At 42.2% G+C, this 22,419-nt stretch overlaps 1 protein-coding gene across 1 annotated transcript; it reads right to left on the bottom strand.

The window, feature by feature from the left end:
- Positions 1-7,451: 7,451 nt before the first annotated feature.
- LOC308340954 (carbonyl reductase [NADPH] 1-like) lies at positions 7,452-18,267 on the bottom strand. The gene is made up of 3 exons (XM_080800478.1): positions 17,803-18,267; positions 16,392-16,499; positions 7,452-8,699 (listed from the first exon to the last, which is right to left on the bottom strand). The coding sequence occupies exons 1-3, from the start codon at positions 18,089-18,091 to the stop codon at positions 8,218-8,220; spliced, it is 879 nt and encodes a 292-aa protein (XP_080656604.1). The 5' UTR covers positions 18,092-18,267; the 3' UTR covers positions 7,452-8,217.
- Positions 18,268-22,419: the final 4,152 nt, after the last annotated feature.

Consider the following 22,419-nt stretch of genomic DNA (forward strand, 5'->3'; position numbering starts at 1 on the left):
TTAGGAGAGATTCGGATAGCCTTGCTGACCCCATTGGCTATCCTAAGGAACTCAGGGTTCCTAAAATTCTCTGTGGTCTTATCCTAGTGAGTCTTTTTCATCTGAGATTTGACATCTAAGGAGTCCACCAGTGTGCATATGACTATTTTGAGTTTCTAAGTAAAATGTTAAGATAGTCATTGATAGCTCTGAATTCTGACCCAGACAGTGGTTTCAAGTCTGCTTTAAGGTTTCCAGTTGTCTGGCTTTAAGGGGCTATTGAACCTAAAGTGATTCAGGTAGACCAGCTGGACAATAAAGGGAGTCAGAGCCAGGTAGAGAGCAGAAGGGAGAGAAGACATGTGTGTGTGAAGAGGGGGAAAAAGGAGATTTATACATGTGTTTGCCCATAATAAATCTAATCACACAGTTTTAAGCTCTTCACCTTTTTTATTAGCTTTGGCTAAGTTATATTGTAAAGGTCCAATTTTGAATCTCAATTTCTTCTTGAACTTACTCATACCAATCAAATACCAAGAATTTTAGGGGTTTTGTTTCATCTCTCTTTTAATGTACCTCTTTGATGATCAATTTTTGTCATATCAAAAATTCACCAAAGTAGCCACTGCAAATTCATATGACCTTTGGTGGAATTATGACATATAGCACAGAAGCAGAGGCTGGGATTAAATGAGCATCCATGTAACCATCCAGCTCTCTTCCAGGAAGAATTGTAGAGATGTTAGTTAGCAGGTGAATCCATGTGGAACTGGCTAGCAGTCAGCAGGAAGTGTTGTTTCTGTAACCCATGTCTTGGGCCCCTCCACCTGAAGCTGAGTCATTTCCTGGCATTGAAATGATAAATCAATGGCCCTAGAAGATGGAGTATGGTGAGAGAGGATCTTTCTAGAAGCAATTTCTTACATGTAGACCAGACTAAAGAAAGCTCTTATAAAGTTTTGGTGGGTGATTCAAGGTAGAGTGTCTAAGAAAGGAAGCCAGACTAGTAAGACCTTTTATTCATTTATCCTCAGGTCCAGTTTAGAGGTAGACTTATCAGACCTATGTGTGCCCCCTACTCTAAGAGCTTCCTCTTACAGACATAAAACATGACAGGCAAAAATAACAAAAAATGGTAAATAAACGCTTTGTCAGATTCCCAACAAGGAATTGGAATAGGAATGTACTGGAAATTGAATAATTCCTGAAGGATAATGATTGAATTTAAAATAATCTCAGCTAGGGTATTCAAGGAAAAGGAATGGGAACTCAGACTTAATGTTGAAAACTCACTGGCTGTGACAGCTGAGGACCTCAGATCAGGGTGCTCAGGGGGTGTTAGGATGTATATTGTTACTGATGTGGGTCTTGGGCCAAAATGAGGGGATTTTGGTCAGATATCACTGGACCTCCATGTCTGTTAAAGCTCTCCATAAAAACACCAGGAGAAACTTTTGTGATTAAAAAAAAAAAAAGACCAAAAAACCAAAAAAACCTCACAAGTTGGGTTCATTAGAAATTGTCAGGCAAAAGTTCCACTGACCAAATGAATACATCAAATTATTTCCTCAATAATTTGAGCACTTGGGTTTTATAATGATCTTTTTTTGTTTCGTTTTGTTTCTTTGTTTTTAGTAAGGAATTAGTCATGGGGAGTTTTAAGGCAAGAGTTACTAAGACTGGGATCTGGGCAGAGATTGATAAGCATTTGTAAATTAGGTCAGTTGCTGAAAGAGTTTGTGTTTAAACAGTTTACTGTTTATAGTCTTATCTTACTGGAACACAAAGCCAAGCAAGCTGTTGCTGAGCCCAGTGGGAAGAAGCTTAGGGCTCTGATGACAGAACTCAGACAGAAGTCAGAGATATTCTGGCTTTTTTTCAGAATTCCAGAACAAGTTACAGAACAATTTTGTAAATTGCTTTTGTCATATCACCACATTGAATGCATGGTTCTACCACCAACCTTTTTACCGTGAATTACAATACTCAACCCGTATAGCACAAAACCTCTCTTGTTCCCACTTCTTTCCCCCTGATCTCTTTCCAGCTGATGGACATTTGTTTAGGTCCTGCATTCAGGAAACTACACTGGTCATTGATGGCCAAGAATCAGTTAGTCCTCCGGTAGTTGTTTCAAAGTTGCCTGCTGTGGGACCGAAGTCCATGTGGTAGCCTCTCCTTTCTTGACCTGCCTGAAGGGGTAGCAGTGTCCTGTACCACTCGATAGCATGTTCTGTGTGTAGGGAGAGGTAGTAACCCTATGACAGGGACCAAGAACACACAGAAGAGACATAATTGCTGATTGTGTGTGTTCCTTTGCTGAAGGCAAGGAACTTTCTGAACTCTTTGTTCTTTAATAGCAATCCTTGGGTACAACCTGTAATCCAAAGGAGAGATGCCAGAAAAAAATGCAAGAGGTTTTTACCTGAAGGCTCTTTAGAGTAATCTGCCAGAACTTATGTTGAGTCACAAATATGGCCAAACTGCTAAATAAATAAATAAATAAATAAATAAATAAATAAGTAAACTGCTAAATAAACACATGTATCTTCTCTAGAAACTGGAGAGTGCACAGAACTGGAAGCACCTTGATTTCAGACCTCCAGCCTCCAGAACTTTGAGAGAATAGATGGCTGTTGTTTTAAACTACCCAGTTTGTAATCATTCATTATGGTAGCCCCGGAAAAGTAAAACCCTTCCTTGACTCTTCTACCTTGTGGCTGCGGGTATTTCTTTCCTTGTGGCTACATCGGTCCGCTTACTGCATCCATGGTCACATGTTTCCTCTTCTTCCTCAAAACTTCCTCTGCCTCTGTCTATCACAATATACATGATGACATTTAGAGCCCAGCAAGATAATCCAGGATAGTTCCTTTGCTCAAAATCCTAATTTAAACATCTTTTGCAATATAGAATATTATTTATTCTTTTGCCATAAGTATTAATCAATTAATTCAGAATATTGAGAGAAAAATGAACCAATATGGGTGTGTGTGTGTACATACATAAAGGAAGAGAGGGGAAGTGTGTGTGAGATTTATTTTAAGGAACTTTAAAGAATTTCTCACAATTATGGAGGCTGGCAAGTCCAAAATCAGCAGGGTAGACCAGCAGGCTGGAGACCCAGGGAAGAGTGGATATTGCAGCTTTATGTCAAAAACAATCTGAAGAGTAACATCAGCAAGATGGAAGAGTAGGAAGTCCAATCCCTGGTTTTCACACAGAAACACCAATTTGACTGAGGTCCAGAATCTAGTTAATACTCTGAAGTCCTCCAGATGAACACAAAACTGAGAGGAGCTACCGTGAAATGAGCAAGTGGAGAAATGAGTGTCCTCTGGAAATGTTGATTTTAGACAGGGTTGGAGGGACTTGAGGTAGGAAGGGAGGGCATCAGGTGCAAGTGGAGATGCAGGAAGATAAATATGTGTGACTGGAGATCTTGGAATATTCTAGGTAGATGACAGATTTAGTTAGATATTCTAGGTAGATGACAGATTCTAGGTAGATGACAGATTTAGGGTGCCTTATGAATTGGAGGTAGTGAAGTTTCCACCAGCCTGACTAGATCACTCAGAGAGAAGGAGAGAGGAATGCCTATATTGTAGACTAGCACGTCCAGGACCTTGTGGAAATCAAACAGAAAATCAAGCAAGGCATAGATGCTCTGCAGGGTGTCGATGTCCAGCAGGTGGAAGCATGGATGTGAGCACCATGTCTCTAGAGAACTCACACAGGACATTTGATGGTGAAGTAGTGCCTAGTTGGGCCCAGTCACCAGTGCCACATGGTGGCAGGCCTGCTAGACTGAGTGAGGTAATGGATGTGTAGAGCAGACATGGTGGGTCATTGGGGGTGCATGCTGTGGGGGCCTGACCACTGTCAGGTGCCAGTAGAACTGTGTTCTAGAATCCAGTGCAGTGACTCTGAAAACCCAAGACTCCACCTCTGTCCACCCTCAAAGTAGGGTCCAAATGTCCCAGAAGGTGTCCTAGTGACCCTATGTGAAGTCTGTCTTTACCGGGATGTACCCTGACCCAAGCAGGACTCTATCCTCTTAGGATCTTACCTCTGAGGCAAGCAGTGGTTCAGGTTGTACTGATTTGCTCCCCCAAACAGAGGTGGTTGGTCATGGTTAATAGGGGGTTAGAGATTCATGGTAGTTGAACGAAAATTATTTTTGGAAAACCTCAACAGAAAAAAAAAAGGCACATAGAGATTGCCTTGGGAATGTGTCCTTCCTCTGCAGAATGGGAATGGTTGCTTCCTTCTAAGATGCAGTGAAATTGCTTGCACAGGGGAAGTACTTCCAAGGATAGAGATTCCCTTGCTTTCTTAGAAGAAACTCAAGAAGAGGAAATAGAGAATTAGGTCCTGGGCTGAGACTTGGCTGTGGGCAGGGCTGTCCCTCTGCATGATTCCAGGGGCCACCAAATTGGAGGGGAGCATTATGAAGCTCATTGTGGGCCAAGGTATTGATTGGAATGTTTGATTTAATGGTTACAAAATCCCCTGTTTGCCTAAACTACCTACATTTTGGTTTTATTTAAGGTCACAATTAATAATGTTATATATAGTTAAGTGTTATTTTTAAAGTATTGAGAAAAAGAGATCTTTACAATACCAGGATACATTTCCAAACTAGCAGTAGAGATGTTACTGTCTTGTCCTAGGCAGTGACATTCCTCATGGGTCAGTTTAGAACTACAAGCAAATAGGTGTAAGGTGGTATCTCTTTGTGGTTTTGATTTGTATTTCCCTGATGGCTAATGATTCTGAATATTTTTTTCATTTGTCTGTTAGCCATTTGTACGTCTTCCTTGGAGAAGTGTCTCTTCATGTCTACTGCCCATTTTTCAACTGGGTTATTTGTTTTTTGAGTGTTGAGTTTGAGAAGTTCTTTACAGATCTTGGATATAAGCCTTTTATCCATAATGTCATTTGCAAATATCTTCTCCCATTCCATGGGCTGCCTGTTAGTTTTGTTGACTATTTCCTTTACTGTGCAGAAGCTTTTTATCTTGATGAAGTCCCAACAGTTCATTTTTGCTTTTGTTACCCTTGACTTTGGAGATGTGGAGGAAGGGGAGCCCTCTTACACTGTTGGTGGGATTGCAAGCTGGTACAGACACTTTGGAGACAGTATGGAGGTTCCTCAAGATGTTAAAAATAGAGCTACCCTACTACCCAGCAATTGCACTACTAGGTATTTACCCACAAAGATACAGATCTAGTGAAAAGAAGGGGCACATACACTCTAATGTTCATAGCAGCAATGTCCATAATAGCCAAACTGGAAGGAGCTGAGATGCCCTTCAACAGATGAATGGATAAAGAAGATGTGGTCCATATTTATAATGGAGTATTACTCAGCCATCAGAAAGGAGGAATACCTACCATTTGCATCGACATGGATGGAACTGGAGGTGATTATGCTAAGTGAAATAAGTTAAGCAGAGAAAGTCAATTATATGGTTTCAGTTGTATGTGGAACATAAGCAATAGCACGGATGACCCTAGGGCAAGGGAGGGAAATCTGAAGGGGGGAGAAATCACAGAGAGAGATGAGCCATGAGAGACTATGGACCCAAGGAAATGAATTGAGGGTCTCAGAGGGGAGGAAGGTGGGGGAGGGGGTAACAGGGTGATGTGTATTAAGGAAGGCATGTGTTGTGATGTGCACTGGGTGTTATACACATATAATGAATCACTGAACACTACATCAAAAACTAATGATGTACTATACAGTGGCTAACAAAACATAATAAAAAAAGAATTACAAGCAAAAAGGGAAAATTAACAGCCCTATTAAATGGCAAAACTTGTAAAGAAAACCCCATCTTGAAATAAAGAGCCTTCCCTTATGTCAGGGGCCATCAGCTTTCATTGCCATCAGCTGAAGAGCCCTTGTAAAGAGTGAAAAATAATCATGAGAAGAGAGGAGTTTGTAGCACATGAATGCTTCTGTGAGGGGAGGGAGATGGTGGGCATTCACTGAGCCCATGGTGAGACAGGCTTGGTGCAGCCATGGTTGTGTCAGGTCCCACTACAGGGACTCCTGATGGTGGACACTTTGCACAGCCATTGTTTTCAGCCTGCCCATCTGTATCAGTTCACTTACTCCTCACAGCAGTGCTATGAAGTATCCCCCATTGTACACTTAAGGAGACTGACATACAGCAACATGTGGCATTTTGCCACAAGGTCACCCAGTAAGGTGGCAGAGCCAGGAACTTTAGTTTCTAGATGTTTGTGTTCATGGCTTTCCAAGAGGACAGAATAGTATCATGGACACCCATGGATTCACCAAAGTAACCTCAACAACGATGAATATTTCCCCCCCTCATGTGTTCACCTTCTGTTCGTATTTTGCTGATCCATGTTAATGTTACAAACTTGGTGACCCTTTATCCCTACTTCAATAACACATTCACCTTGAGGAGATCTGACAATCATTCTTTCATATCCATTGAAACCAATCCACATTCACTTTCCCCCTTGTCTCAGCTTGTCTTATGGATGTATCTTAAGCACCCACTCCCATTTCTTTCTTTCTTTCTTTTTTTATGTTATGTTATGTTAGTCACCATACATTACTTCATTAGTTTTTGATGTAGTGTTCCATGACTCATTGTTTGCGAATAACACCCAGTGCTCTTTGCAGTACATGCCCTCCTTAGTACTCATCAACAGGATAACCCATCCCAGCCACCTACCCCCTGAAACCCTCAGTTTATTTCCCAGAGTCCATAGTCTTCCATGGTTCATCTCCTCCTCTGATTTCCCCCCCTTCATTTTTCCCTTCCTTCTCCTAATGTCCTCCATGCTATTGCTTACGTTCCACAAATAAGTGAAACCATATGATAATTGTCTTTCTCTGCTTGACCTATTTCACTTAGCATAATCCCCTCCAGTTCCACCAATGTCAATGCAAATGGTAGGTATTCATCCTTTCTGATGGTTAAGTAATACTCCATTATAAATATGGACCACATCTTCTTTATCCATTCATCTGTTGAAAGGCATCTCAGCTCCTTCCACAGTTTGGCTATTCTGGACATTGCTGCTGTGAACATTGGAGTGCATGTGCCCCTTCTTTTCACTACATCTGTATCTTTGGGGATAAATACCCAGTAGTGCAATTGCTGGGTCATAGGGTAGCTCTATTTTTAATTTTTTGAAGAACTGCCACACTGTTTCCAAAGTGTCTGTACCAGCTTGCAATCCCACCAACAGTGTAGGAGGGTTCCCCTTTCTCCACATCTCCACATCCAACATTTTTTGTTTCCTGCCTTGTTAATCTTTGCCATTCTAACTGGTATCTCAATGTGGTTTTGATTTGAATTTCCCTGATGGCTAATGATGATGAACATTTTTTCATGTGTCTGTTAGCCATTTGTATGTCTTCTTCGGAGAAGTGTCTGTTCATGTCTTCTGCCCACTTTTTGACTTGATTATTTGTTTTTGGGTGTTGAGTTTGAGAAGTGCCCACTTCCATTTCATACCTCTTAATTATTTTTCCCCCAGTGAATTTGAAATTTAAAGAGACAACAGGGGATGTCTATCCTTCATGGGGCTGTCCATGTCATAGTGGAGTCTGATAAAGTATGCTGGGCAGGGAAATTCAGCCCCACTCATGAATTAATATATCATCTGTGGTGACTCTCAAGCTACAACAGCAGGTTTGAGTCAGGTCCAACAGAAACCATTGGCCTATAAAGGCAAAAATACTTACTATCTGGCTCTTTCACTGATGCTTAAGAGTTAAATTGTCCCTTCTCTGGACATGGTTTAGGGTCTGTTGGACTTTTGGACTTGTTGGCATGAAACAATTTGTACACATGGGCACTTAGATTGTTTATTCATCTATGATGTTCATTCATTATTGACATCAATTCTACTTTTTCTCTTTTTTTAAAGTTTATTTATTTATTTCGTAGTGTTCAATGATTCATTAGTTGCATATAACACTCAGTGCTCATCACAACACGTGCCCTCCTTAATATCCATCACTGGCTACCCCATCCCCATACCCCCTTCCCCTCTGAAACCCTCAGTTTGTTTCCCAGAGTCATACTTTTTCTTTTATATCACAGAATAAATCTCAGAAGACTTTACAGAATTAGTAGCCAATTCAGTGTGAGTACCCGATAGGGATGGTGATTTTTTTTTTTTTTTTTTTTTGGTAAGGATATTGTTGATGGTGTAAGAGTTGTTTTGGTCAAATCATGGCAGATATCAAATTGGGACCCATGAAGGGAACTGAGAAAGGATTCCCCATTTTTCAACTTTCTTCTCTATAAGAATCTCTCCTTGAGGTTTCTCAGCATCTGAGGGCAAAAGGGCCAAGTAGACAGGAGTCTCTGCTCCTTCTTCTGGGCTTTTGATGGCTTTCGGTCCACCCATGTCTGTTCTCATCCACCCAGGGCAGCAGGCATTCAGGAGTATCCTGTCTCCTTTCCTCTGCTCACTCAGTTTCCTGGCATGGATTCTGGAGAGTACCATGATGCCCATTTTGGACACTCCATATAGGACTTTTTGTATATCAGGCCAGCCCTCCTCCTTGTGCACCCCATTCTTTACGTCTTCCACAAACTTGTTCATGAGCACTACCAGCTCCTCTTCTGTGATGGTCTCACTCACAAACTTCTGCTGGAGTTCTGTACTGCAATGTTTAAGGGCTACGAAGCTCATTATGCTAGACACATTCACCACCCTGCCTAAAATATAACACAAAGAGTCATGAAGAATGGTATGCCTGAGAGTGATAAATACCAAAATTGCTAGTATTTTGTTCATTTGGGAGCCAATTACCAGTTTGCTATGAGTGTTAATGAAGACTGCCTCTGTAAATGAAGGACATGATACAGTCTTGAACCTTGTTTTACCCATAATGTCTCAGAGGATGTCAGAAAATGACCTCCTGGGACTGGGCAGTGCCCAGATGTTCCATAAAGAAAAGATCATGCCTCGTATAGGAACATGCTAAGCAGAGTGTAAGGAAGCACTCCCTGAAGTTATAACTAGAGAGCCACTTTTCTTTATAGGTCCTCCTTGGACCACCTGAAGATCTTGTGGTCACTTGTATAGTCCTCTATTAACAAGTGTCTATTAACCAAGAAATGGCTGATCAGTTTACTGATGGCATTTGAAGGTGAGCAGACTGCATTGGGTTAGGGAGGCTGTCACTCTGGGGTGACCAGGTAAAAACAAATCACTTCAGTGGGCTGAGTTGCATGCTTTTTTCTCTAGGTTTGGGATTACATATCTTGGGAGCAGTGACAGAGTGCCTGGCAATATGGTCATGGAAAGGGGCAGAGGAAAGTGACATGTTAAGGAGATGATATAAAAAGAAATGAAGCCCATGCTAGCATAGGTAAACCTTGAGAACATTATCTGAAATAAAGAGGGCAGTCACAAAAGACCATTCTATATGATTCTGTACATATATGTATTCGAAAAGGAAATGTACAGACAGAAAATATATTTGTGGTTGCTTGGGGCAGGGGAATGGGCTGGGCTGATGACAGTGTGCTGCTAATCTTGAAGCAGTGATGGTTCCACAACTCTGCCCATTACTAAAATTCCCTGAGTTGGATATCTGAGATGGGTGAAGTGTGCAATACATGGACTGTATCTCAATAAAGCTGTTAAAAGTATAAAGCAATGACATACTTCTTACTAACTCTTTTTTGAGAATATCATGAGCAATTGTAACAATGAACTTATATTGACATGTATAAGTAAATGGCTTACTATTTTTATATATTTATTTAATTATTTAAAGATTTATTTATTTATTTTAGGGAGAGCGTGAGTGAGAGAGAGCACTGGAATAACGAGTGGGGTTGGTCAATGGAAGATGGAGAGAGAGAATCCCAAGAAGAGTCTCTGCAGAGCCTAGAGAATGACCTGGGACTCAATTCCACAACCCTGAGATCATGACCTGAGCTGATGATACTAAGAGTTGGCGACTAGTCCCACTGAGCCACCCAGGTGTTCCTATTTTTATGTTTAAATGAGTATTTTCAGCATTATAGAAAGGTTATGAGACGGGACACCTGCGTGACTCATTCGGTTACGTGTCTGCCTTTAGCTCAGGTCATGATCCCAGGGTCCTGAGATCAAGTCCTACATTGTGCTTCTTGCTCAGTGGGGAGCCTGATTCTTCTGCTTGTGGTCTCTCTGACAAATAAATAAATAAAATTAAAAAGATAAAGGTTATGAGATCATACCAACAGTAAGAGATTCAAGAAAATTAGAAAGCTCTCCTTTTTAATGTAAATATCCAGGAAGAACAGTCATTGTCACTTAACTCTAAGCTCCCTCTCACTAAGGATTGGCAGTGCCAGGAAAGTTCAGTGGAAGAGAGAATGACTGGCACTCTGACTCTCATGAAGTGGTGTTTAGAGAGAATGAAAATGAATGATAGAAACTATCTTAATGTAGCAGTCTTCTAAGATGAACACCTTTAAGAAAGGGGTCCTTTACTCTAGTTCTTTGTTTCACCTACAAGATGTTAAGTGTGAGGTTCATGGAACCTGTTTCTCAAATGTTTTAATGAGTACTGCTGTAAACTATTGAATACTATGGAAGAAATTGAAGAAGACAGAAGGAAATGGAAAAACAGTTTATGTTCACAGACTGGAACAACATAGATTGTTAAAATGTCTATCCTATTCAAGCACTCTACATATTCAATGCAATCGCTATCAAAATAACAACAGATTTTTCAGAGAGCTAGAACAAACAATTCTAAATTTGTATGGAACCAGAGAAGACCCCAGATAGCCAAAGGAATGTTGAAGAAGAAAAGCCAAGTGGGAGGCATCACAATTCTGGACTTCAAGCTATATTATAAAGCTGTAGTCATCAACAGTATGGTACTGGCACAAAAAAGAAACACATAGATCATTGGAACAGAATAGAGAACCCAGAAATGGACCCTCAACTCTGTGGTCAACTAATCTTCAACAAACCAGGAAAGAATATCCTATGGAAATGAAGGAGTCTCTTCAACAAATGGTGTTGAGAAAACTGGACAGCCACATGTGGAAGAATGAAACTGGAACACTTTCTTACACTATACACAAAAATAAATTCAAAATGGATGGAGGACCTGGATGTAGACAGGAATCTGTCCAAATCCTAGAGGAGAAAGCACGCAGCAACCTCTTTGACCTCGGCCACAGCAAATTCTTACTAGACACATCTCCAGAGGCAAGGGAAACAAAGCACAAATGAACTATTGGGACCTCATCAAGATAAAAAGTTTCTGCAGAGAGATGGAAAGAATCAACAAAATGGAAAGGTGACCAATGGAATGGGAGAAGAAATTTGCAAATGACATATCTGATAAAGGGTTAGTATCTAAAATCAATAAAGAACGTCTCAGACTCAACATGGCAAAAATAAATATGCCCATAAGAAATGTGCAGAGGATAAGAATAGATGCTTTTCCCAAGAAGATATCCAGATGGCTAACAGACACGTGAAAAGATGCTCAACATTGCTTATCATCAGAGAAATACAACTCCAAATCACAATAAGATACTACTTCACACCCGTCAGAATGGCTGAAATTGCCCACTCAGGAAAGAACAGATGTTGGTGTGGATGGGGAGAGTGGGGAACACTTTTGCACTGTTGGTGGGAATGCAAACTGGTGCAGACACCCTGGAAAGCAGTCCGGAGGTTCCTCAAAAAGTTAAAAATAGAACTACCCTATGACCCAGCAATTGCACTACTAAATGTGCTTATCCAAAGGATACAAAAATGCTGATTCTTAGGGACACACGCACCCCAGTGTTTATAGCAGCACTATTAACAATAACCAGATTACAGAAATCGTCCAAATGTCCATCAATTGACAAATGGATAAAGAAGGTGTGGTATACATATATATAGAAAGCAATGTTACTCAGCCATCAAAAAGAATGAAATCTTGCCATTTGTAACAATGTGGTTGGAAGTAGCGTGTATTATGTTAAGCCAAATTGGTCAGTCAGAGAAAGACAAGTGTCATATGATTTCACTCATACAAAAAACAAAACAAAACAAAACAAAAGCCCAAACAGATGAACATAGGGGAAGGAAAGGAAAAATAAAATAAGATAAAAACAGAGGAGGCTAAGCATAAGAGACTCTTAAGTATAAAGAACAAACTGAGGGTTGATGGGGGGTGGTTGGGGGATGGACTAAATGGGTGATGGGCATTAAGGAAGGCACTTGTTGGGATGAGCACTGAATGTTATATGTGAGTGATGAATCACTAAATTCTATTCCTCAAACCAATACTACAGTATATGTTAACTATAATTTAAATAAAAAAAATTTTTAGTGAGTTCTTCTCAGATATATATTACTTACCACTAGATTTATTTTCAAAAATATTGTCTGCCTGTCTCACAATAGGAAAAATACATATTCATGATTTAAAAGTGCAAAAATAAGACAAGATGGGACAGAGGGACCCACACTGGGTAACTGGTATACCAGAAAGGCAGCTGCCTTTACTCACAGGGGCTCAGGACCATTTTCTCATGTACCTGTAGTGGAGATAATAGATGGAAAAACTCTATTAACTTTCTGTAGACTGTTTGTAATGAAGTGATGCCTTGTTTTCTATTCCATATTGTCTATCTCAGGAAGTCTAGAATCAGCTGTGAAAATATTGGCCTGTGTTATGAGTGAAACCTGATGGGGAGTCGAAGGTTGTTGTAGGTGAATTCCTAGATGTGGATACTAGAACCAGTCCCTCTTCCCCAAGCCTGTCCCACCCAATTACCACATTCCCCAAGGGGGCAAAGTGACCACCTGGGGCTTCTCTGTAGAACTGGGTGAGACTACAGACCCTTCAGGACTGATAGCTCAGGACATGAAACAGTGGGGCAGGAAACAGAAATAACTTGTGGAGCTTCCATATCAAAGACTCTGATCCAAACAATTTTGTCTTCTAGTCTACTCATGGCTTTCAAAAGTCATTTCAGGGACTCTGAACTAGAACGCACACACCTGTGCTCTAAGAACTGCGTGGGCCATCTCGATGTCCTTGTGATAAGGGTGTGCGAGGGCATGTGGGTGTGTGAGATGTGTGTGTGTGTGTCTGTGAGAGACTGTATGTGAGTGTGAGTGATCTGAGTGAATGTGTGACACTGTGTGTGAGGTGGTGTCCAAAACCGTTGCCCTTTCGTAGTCACTGTGGAAAGCACATCCCCCAAGTTAGAAAGTACCCTTGCACTGGTAGGGCTGGGGTGTATGTTGGGCTTACAGTTTATCCAGACCATTACTCTGTATGTGACCAGGCATGTATTATTAGGAAATCTCCCAGTCTCCAAATCTCACTGTTCTAAAGCAGAGCCATAGTGATCTGGATATTTTACACATCATCTCCTCAGGGGTCACAACTTCAAGTGCATTACTTGATTCTCAAGGCCATTCACAGGCAGTAAGTCCACAGCTAGTTCTCATGACCTTTGATGATCCAACATTAATCACCTTCCCTGGAAGTTTCATCTTTTCTAATATCAAGGGTAGCAGTTGTTAAGTGTCTGGATGATAAGAGATTTTCACAAAACACTTCACAGTTTTAAACAGTGCCGCTTGTAGTTTTCCCTGAGGTGCCTGGGGGCCCTGCAATGAGGAAGACATTAGCTCCAAACAAGCCATGTTCTTTTATTTTCTGTTTCTCTTCCCTGATTGGGTAAAACTTGAGGACCTTGAGTAGTGAGAAGAACCATTAATTTGGATGGCACATGACCTCAGTCTGCCAATAATAGATCTTGATATCCATTATTCCTTCATGTTCTAAATGGGGACAAGATATAAAATGCCTAGCACATCACATCTAGAAATGTCCAGCCTCTTGTCCTTTCTAGAATCACAATATGGCAGTGTGTGTGTGTGTGTGTGTGTGTGTGTGTGTGTGTGTGTGAGAGAGAGAGAGAGAGAGAGAAAGAGAGAGACCTTTAGTACAGTAATTTTCCCTCCCAATTCCTCTAGTGGTTTTTCAGAGTACTAGACGTAGCAAAGCAGCTTTTCAAAAGACGGTTGAGAACATCTTCTTTAAGGTTTCCTTTGTAAGTGTAACATTGACAAGTCTGTATTTCCTCCTAGTACTTTAGCTAATATCTGAAGAACAAGAATATTCAGATTTCAAACATTTGCTTGATTCCTTAGACATGAGTATACCTTAATATCTTTTTGAAATAAATGTGTAGTATAATTTAAAGAGAAAAGGGAAAGACAGTAGTAAATGGTCTTAAAGAAGTGCATATTATAATTTAAAGAGAAAAGGGAAGACAGCAGTTAATGACTTTCAAATTCAGGAATATGAATTTGGAGGATGGGATGGGAAAGCCATGGAATGTGGGATGGGATGTACATGGCCTAGATACTGATTGCCTGGTGGTGGCAATCAAGAAGGTGGTGGGCACCTCTTATTATTATTGTTATTTTGGGGGGCTCAATTATTTCAGCAAAACTCTTTTTTGAAGAAAGGATTTAAAAAGAAGAAAAATCAACATCAGCTATCCCGCATAGTCCTTAGGCTCACAATTCTCTTTCATTTTGTCCTTCCATGCCAAAAAAAAAAAACAGAGCAAACACAGGGCTCTGAAGTGTGTACTGCACCGACAGAGAACTGGTGAAGTCATTCAAGATTGTCCTTCATGTCTTCGGTTGTGAAGTATGGGAGAGAAGGGACAGTATTTGCTTTTGGTTATCCTAGCCAGGATTTCTCCCAAATAGTGTCCCCAAAGAGGGTAAAGTCCCGGTAACATGGCTGCAGTGGCTGGCATCTTGCCAAATAATGGAAGAACTCCCCTATTTCAAAAAGCAAGAAAACCCTACGTTCACACTGAGAATGTAGCTTGCATTTCCATGTCCAAGAAGTCTAGTTTCCCTGAGGCAAGAAGAATTGTTTGATTAGAGCCTGCCTTAGCAAATGCAGAAGAGCACTCCCTCCTCATTCTGGTCCAAGGCCAACACACAGCAAGCACCAACACTACTCTGTAGGTGAGAAGAATTTCTCAGCCAGAAGTCATTTTTGCCTTCTGATGGAATACCTGTAGGATGTGTGGTGGCACAAAGAACTCCATCCCACTCAAGTGTTGTGGTGAATAAAGGAGTAGGGTGACATCTGAGAGCTGCCCTTTGAGATGTCAGTGAAGCCAGTGAATGTTAGAAGAAGTTGTAGAGCTTTCCAGAAGAGGAATTGGGGGCAGAACCGAGACTCAACCGTACCCGCATGTTTTTAATTCAAGCCAGAATTTTAATCTTCCTAAAAGTATCAGCTTCCCTCTTTTTTTTTTTTTTAAAGATTTTTATTTATTTATTTGACAGAGAGAGATCACAAGTAGGCAGAGAGGCAGGCAGAGAGAGAGGGAGAAGCAGGCTCCCTGCTTTGCAGAGAGCCTGATGTGGGGCTTGATCCCAGGACCCTGGGATCATGACCTGAGCTGAAGGCAGAGGCTTTAACCCACTGAGCCACCCAGGCACCCCCCTCAGCTTCCCTCTTAATGAGTGTAGTAAAAAAATCATGTTCTCATGGGGTTAAGTCTTATAGTAGTTGACAACCAAGGAATTATGGCAGTTTGTTTTGTGCAGAGCATTGAACAAGGGGAAGGGGAGTCGATGGGCCTGGAGTTGGGCAGGTCTGATGACAGAAATGCCTACAAGTGATGCTCAGGCTTGGGCTTTGCTTCTGAAGATCTTTTGGGAGTAAGGGAGCCCTCAGAGAGCACAGAGAATGCTCAGAGAGGAAAAGACTGAAGAAGCAGGGTGTCTTAGGAAGGTTGAAATAATCCAGAAATGATAGCTGAGTGTGTGATGGGGTTTGTGACCAGGTTGTGTGTGGGAGATGATGAGTGTTTTGGAAATGTAGATGTTTAGATGGTGGTGTAGGATGGGTACTGGAGGGGTAGGATTTGGGGAGGGGCGGAGGGCATCCTGAGGAGAAGGAGAGGCAGGAAGGGAACTATGTGTGTCTGGAACTCTGGGATTGTTTTAGGTAGGTGACAGATATTAGCGGGACCTGAGAAGTTTGGAGAGTGTGGAGTCCACTAGTCTGAATAAAATCCCTAGGAGAGATGGAGAGGGAGAAGAAAGTGTTCATAAAGGAATCCTCGGGGATCTTCTCTTGTGAGTGGCACTGAGGGAGTAAAAGATCTCTCTGAGGAGTTTTTTGAATGATGACTCGAAGGATAAGACAGAGCCAGCTGTGAAGGACCAGTGAGACAGAGGACACTGCTGACTGTAAATCCTGAGGCAGAGGTACACCTGTCCAGGTGTACACAGTAATCAGGTGGGTGTGGCTGAGCAGGGAGAGGAGCCAGCATCTGCAGATGAGGCCAGAGAGGCAGGGGCCAGTTCATTCCCGAAACACCATAGCTTGGGGCCCTCATCAGGCTCACCTTGGGGTCTCATCAGAGGCAGGAGTTCTGTGCACACATCTCGGGTACCAAAGAAGTTTGTTTTCATGGTCACTTCTGCTTGAATATGAAAGGGTGTGGGATCACCAGCTGTTAGGGGAAGAGGACAACAGATTAAGAAGTAATAGCCATCTGAGAACATTCCGTGAGTGACAGTAACATTTGTTTTTTGTACATGCAATCTGGTGAATTCTCATTATGTAAGGGTCTGCTTAGCCAGAGCGAGCCATTTCTTTGTTTATGCAGTAAACTTAGATTGACCCCCCCCCCCCAGAGGAACTTACTTAGAAACAAGTCTGGGAAACCAGTAAAATATGACTGACCAGCCCCTGATAACAGAGCCCAGAATACAAGGATGAGTCAAGCCAGGTGGAGACGTCCTATCAGGAAAGCACCTCCCTAACCACCCAAGAATGTGGGCCCTGCCTTTTGGGCGCCAATTCTGACCAGAGTGATAGGCTAGTTCAAATAGCTACTATAGGGTGAACTGTAATTCAGTTGGCCACCTGTGTGTGGCCAGGCTCAACCACATGGCCTTCACTCTATAAAAGTTAGTCTGTGAGGCTGGGAGGGGTCGCCTCTTTGCAAGAGACGGCCCTGGCCAGTCAGTTTGATTCTCAATGCTTGGCGTGAAATAAAACTTTGCTTGACCTTCGCTTTGTATCAGTCTTGCTCCTTTGACCATGGACCCAACAATTAATGTCTCCGTTAGTGAACTTTGTTTCCCAGTGTGTTGTATCTGGTATGTTAAAGCTGTGTAGCTTGATAAGTTGGTATCATTCCGGGAGGCTAAGGGAAGTGTACCCAGTGGAATTTCTGTGTATCTCTCTTTGCAATTTGTTGTTTATTACATTTAAGTTAAACATTAACTGAGGGGGCACACGGGTGACTCAGATGGTTAAGCACCTGCCTTTGGTTCAGGTCACGATTTCCAGGTCCTGGGCTGGAGCCCCATGTCAGAACCCCAGCTCAGCAGGGAGTCTTGCTTCTCCCTTTCCCTCTGCCCCTTCCCCTGCTTGTAGTCTCTCTCTTTCTATCTATCTCGAATGAATAAATAAAACAATCTTCAAACAAACTAAAAACCCAACCAAACAACCAAAGAAAAACATTAACTGAATGGCTGTGATCCAAACCAAATGAAACATACAAAAATCTCTGTCAGGTCCCTGAGATTGATTCATGGCTAAACCAAGGTGCTCTGGTTGGAAAGGCTTGCAAGCCGCGGAGGCTTCTGCTCTCCCTCTGCCTCCAGTCTGACCTCCTTCTGTAGGGAGACCCTTCTAGATCTTATTGGAGCTGTGGCCCCCACAATATTGGTTCAGGCACCAGCCCCAACCCATCCTTGGTGGCCCCCTAAGGGAGGTTGCTGCCCTAAGTGTTCCTGTGTCCTTACGCTTGAATATGACGGCCGCGTTGTTGACCAGCACGTCCAGGCCCCCGTACTCCTTGCGCAGGAAGTCGCGCAGGGCGCGGATGCTCTGCAGGTCGTCGATGTCCAGCAGGTGGAAGCGGGGACTCAGGCCCTCGGCCTGGAGCTGCTGCACGGCCGCGCGCCCTCGCGCCTCGTCCCGCGCCGTGAGCACCACGTCCCCTGAGAACTGCTGGCACAGGTCACGCACGATGGCGAAGCCGAGGCCCTTGTTGGATCCGGTCACCACTGCCACTCGCGGGAACAATGACATGGCTGTGAGGAGAGCAAGCAGTGCCCTCTGCGGTGAGCGAATGTGCTGTGGGGCACACGGAGGGCTGGTGGTGCAGAGATCTAGCGCAGTCAGAGATGACAGTAGACGTGTGTTCTAAGTCTTCAGCATTGTGGCTTTTAGTGCCCAAGGCTCCGCCTCAGTCCCCCACAGAAGGAGGGGCCAAATGTCCTAGAAGGTTTCCTAATAACACTATCCCAGGACTGTCCCTCCAATAGCAGCACCCTGAGCCCAACCTAGACTCCTCCCAATTAGGATCCCTCCTCTGAGGCAAACAGTGGTTCAGGTTACAATGAAATTCTCACCAAAAGAGAGGTGGTTGGTGATGGGTTATAGGGGGCTAGAGATTCATGGTAGTTGACCCAAAATAATTTTGGGAAAACCTCAAAAGGACTAAAAGGAGTAGATAGATTGTCTTGGGAATGTGTCCTTCTTCTGCAGATGGAAATGGGTGGGTTCTTCCAAGGGGCGGTGACATTTCTGGCATAGGGAAAGTGCTTCTGAGGCTACAGGTCCCCTTCTGTTCTTAGGAGAAATTCAAGAAGGAGAAATAGAGAATTTGGTCCTGTGGTGAGACTTGGCTGTGGACAAGGCTCTCCCTCTGCATGAATCTAAAGGTCTCTGAGTGTAAGGGATGTTTATGAAGCCACTACGGACCAAGGTATTGATCAGAATGTTTGATTTAATGGTCACATATCCCATTTGCCTCAACTGCCCACTTTTTGAGTTCACTTTAAGGACACAGTTAAAAAGTATTTTATATAATTAGTTGTTGTTTTAAAATATCAAGGAGGGGCACCTGGGTGACTCAGTCATTAAGTATCTGCCTCCAGCTCAGGTCATGAGCCGGGGGTCCTGGGCTGGAGCCCCACATCAGGCTCCCTGGCTCCCTGTTCAGCGGGAAGCCTGCTTCTCCTTCTCCCACTCCCCTGCTTGTATTCCTTCTCTCACTGTCTCTCTCTCTCTGTCAAATAAATAAATAAAATCTTAAAAAAATAGAATACCAAGGGAAAAAGACCTATGAGACCTCAGAGTACTTTTGCAAATTTATGGTGAAGATCCACTGTGTTGTTCTAGACATTAATATTCCTCATGTATCAATTCTGAAATGCAAAGAAAAAATTAAATGCAAAATAACAGGGAGGAAGTTTTTATCCCTTTTGAAGTGAAAAACTTCTTTTTATTAACATAAAATGTATTATGTGCCCCAGCGGTATAGGTCTGTGAATCATCAGTCTTACACATTTCAAACAGCACTCACCATAGCACATACCCTCCCCAATATCCGTGACCCAGCCACCCCATCCCTACCCCCACAACCCCCAGCAAACCTCAGTTTGTTTCATGAGATCAAGAGTCTCTTGTGATTTTTCTCCCTCCCGATTCCATCTTTTTAAAAAATTTTAATTTAATTTTTTAAAAATTTAGTTTAATTTCTTAAAAATTTTAATTTAATTCCAAGATTCATTGTTTATGCACCACACCCAGTGCTCCATACAATACGTGCCCTCCACAATACCCATCACCAGGCTCACCCAACCTCCCACTCCCCTCCCCGCCAAAACCCGCAGCTAGTTCCTCAGAGTCCACAGTCTCTCATGGTTCATCTCCCCCTCCAATTTCCTCCAACTCCTTTCTCCTTTCCATCTCCCCATGTCCTCTCTGTTATTCCTTATGTTCCAAAAGTAAGCGAAACCATATGATAATTGACTTTCTCTGCTTGACATATTTCACTCTGCCTAATCTCCTCCAGACCCATCCATGTTGGTACAAAAGTTGGGTATTCAACCTTTCTGATGGAGGCGTAATATTCCATTGTATATATGGACCGCATCTTCTTTATTCATTCATCTGTTGAAGGGCATCTTGGATCTTTCCAGTTTGGCGACTGTGGCCGTTGCTGCTATGAACACTGGGGTACAGATGGTCGTTCTTTTCATTGCATCTGTATCTGTGGGGTGAATACCCAGTAGTGCAATTGCAGGATGATAAGGTAGCTCTATTTTAAATTTCTTTTTTTTTAATTTATTTTAATTTTTTCAGTGTTCCAAGATTCATTGTTCATGCACCACACCCAGTGCTCCATGCAATACGTGCCCTCCATAATACCACCACCAGGCTCACCCAACTGCCTCACCCCCTCCCCTCCCAGAATACACCTGATCTTGTCTGACCTTGGAACCTAAGCATGGTTGGGCCTGGTTAGTACTTGGATGGGAGACCTCCCGACACCATCTTGTTTCATTTATTCCCACCCTAACCCCTATGACTCCCTGCCTTGCCTCTCAAATTCCTCATATCAGAGAGATCAAATAATAATTGTCTTTCTCCAATTGGCTTATTTCGCTTAGCATGATATCCTCTAGTTCCATCCATGTCATTGCAAATGGCAAGATTTTGTTTCTATTGATGGCTCCATAGTATTCCTTCGTGTATATATACCACGTCTTCTTTATTCATTCATCTGTTGATGGACATCTAGTTTCTTTCCATAGTTTGGCTATTGTGGACATTGCTGCTATAAACACTTGGATGCATGTGCCCCTTCAGATCATTACATTTGTATCATTAGGGTAAATACCCAGTAGGGCAATTGCGGGGTTGTAGGGTAACTCTATTTTAAACTTTTTGAGGAATCTCCATACTGTTTTCCAGAGTGGTTGCACCAGCTTGCATTCCCACCAACAGTGTAGGAGGGTTCCCCTTTCTCCGCATCCTCACCAGCATCTGTCATTTCCTGACTTGTTAATTTTAGCCATTCTGACTGGTGTGAGGTGGTATCTCAATGTGGTTTTGATTTGTATTTCCCTGATGCTGAGTGATGTGGAACATTTTTTCATATGTCTGTTGGCCATCTGGATGTCTTCTTTGCAGAAGCATCTGTTCATGTCTTCTGCCCATTTCCTGATTAGATTATTTGTTCTTTGGGTGTTGAGTTTGCTAAGCTCTTTATAGATTTTGGATACTAGCCCTTTATGTGATATGTCGTTTGCAAATATCTTCTCCCATTCTGTCAGTTGTCTTTTGGTTTTGTTAACTGTTTCCTTTGCTGTGCAAAAGATTTTGATCTTGATGAAATCCCAATAGTTCATTTTTGCCCTTTCTTCCCTTGCCTTTGGCAATGTTCCTAGGAAGAAGTTGCTGTGGCTGAGGTCGAAGAGGTTGCTGCCTGTGTTCTCTCAAGGATTTTGATGGATTCCTTTCTCACATTGAGGTTCTACATCCATTTGAGCCCATTTTTGTGTGTGGTGTAAGGAAATGGTCCAGCTTCATTCTTCTGCATGTGACTGTCCAATTTTCTCAACACCATTTGTTGAAGAGGCTGTCTTTTTTCCATTGGACATTCTTTCCTGCTTTGTTGAAGATTAATTAACCATAGAGTCGAGGGTCCATTTCTGGGCTCTCTATTCTGTTCCATTGATCTTTGTGTCAGTTTTTGTGCCAGTACCATACTGTCTTGATGATTACAGCTTTGTAATAGAGCTTGAAGTCTGGAATTGTGATGTTGCCAACTTTGGTTTTCTTTTCCAACATTCCTCTGGCTATTTGGGGTCTTTTCTGGTTCCATATAAATTTATAAATTTGTTCCATTTCTTTGAAAAAAATTGATGGTATTTTGATAGGGATTGTGTTAAATGTGTGGATTGCTTTAGAGAGCATAGACATTTTCACAATATTTTTACTTCCAATCCATGAGCATGGAACATTTTTCCATTTCTTTATGTCTTCCTCAATATCTTTTACTACCCCATAGTTTTCAGAGTACAGATTTTCCTCTTTGGTTAGGTTTATTCCTAGGTATCTTATGGGTGCAATTGTAAATGGGATCGACTCCCTAATTTCTCTTTCTTCTGTCTTGTTAGTGTAAAGAAATGAGACTGATTTCTGTGCATTGACTTTATATCCTGACACTTTACTGAATTCCTGTATGAGTTCTAGCAGTTTTGGAGTGGAGTCTTTTGGGTTTTCCACATAAAGTATCATATCATCAGCAAAGAGTGAGAGTCTGACTTCTTCTTTGACAATTCAGATGCCTTTTATTTCTTTTTGTTGTCTGATCGCTGAGGCTAGGACTTCTAGTACTATGTTGAATAGCAGTGGTGATAGTGGACATCCCTGCCATGTTCCTGACCTTAGGGGAAAGCTCTCAATTTTTCCCCACTGAGAGTGATACTCGCTGTGGGTTTTTCATAGATGGCTTTGATGATGCTGAGGTATGTACCCTCTATGCCTACACTGTAAAGAGTTTTGATCAAGAAGGGATGCTGTACTTTGTCAAATGCTTTTTAGCATCTATTGAGAGTATCATA

The sequence above is a fragment of the Martes martes genome, assembly GCF_963455335.1.
Source record: "Martes martes genome assembly, chromosome: 1".
NCBI lineage: Eukaryota > Metazoa > Chordata > Mammalia > Carnivora > Mustelidae > Martes > Martes martes.

What these genes read in the sequence shown, in the direction of transcription:
- LOC308340954 (XM_080800478.1), bottom strand. Translation starts at nt 18,091, where the DNA reads ATGTCATTGTTCCCGCGAGTGGCAGTGGTGACCGGATCCAACAAGGGC. An exon ending in CGCGGCCGTCATATTCAAGC is followed by an intron (nt 16,500 to 17,802) that starts GTAAGGACACAG and finishes TTCCCCTAACAG; the next exon opens with CTGGTGATCCCACACCCTTT. An exon ending in GCCTCTGATGAGACCCCAAG is followed by an intron (nt 8,700 to 16,391) that starts GTGAGCCTGATG and finishes GTTATATTTTAG; the next exon opens with GCAGGGTGGTGAATGTGTCT.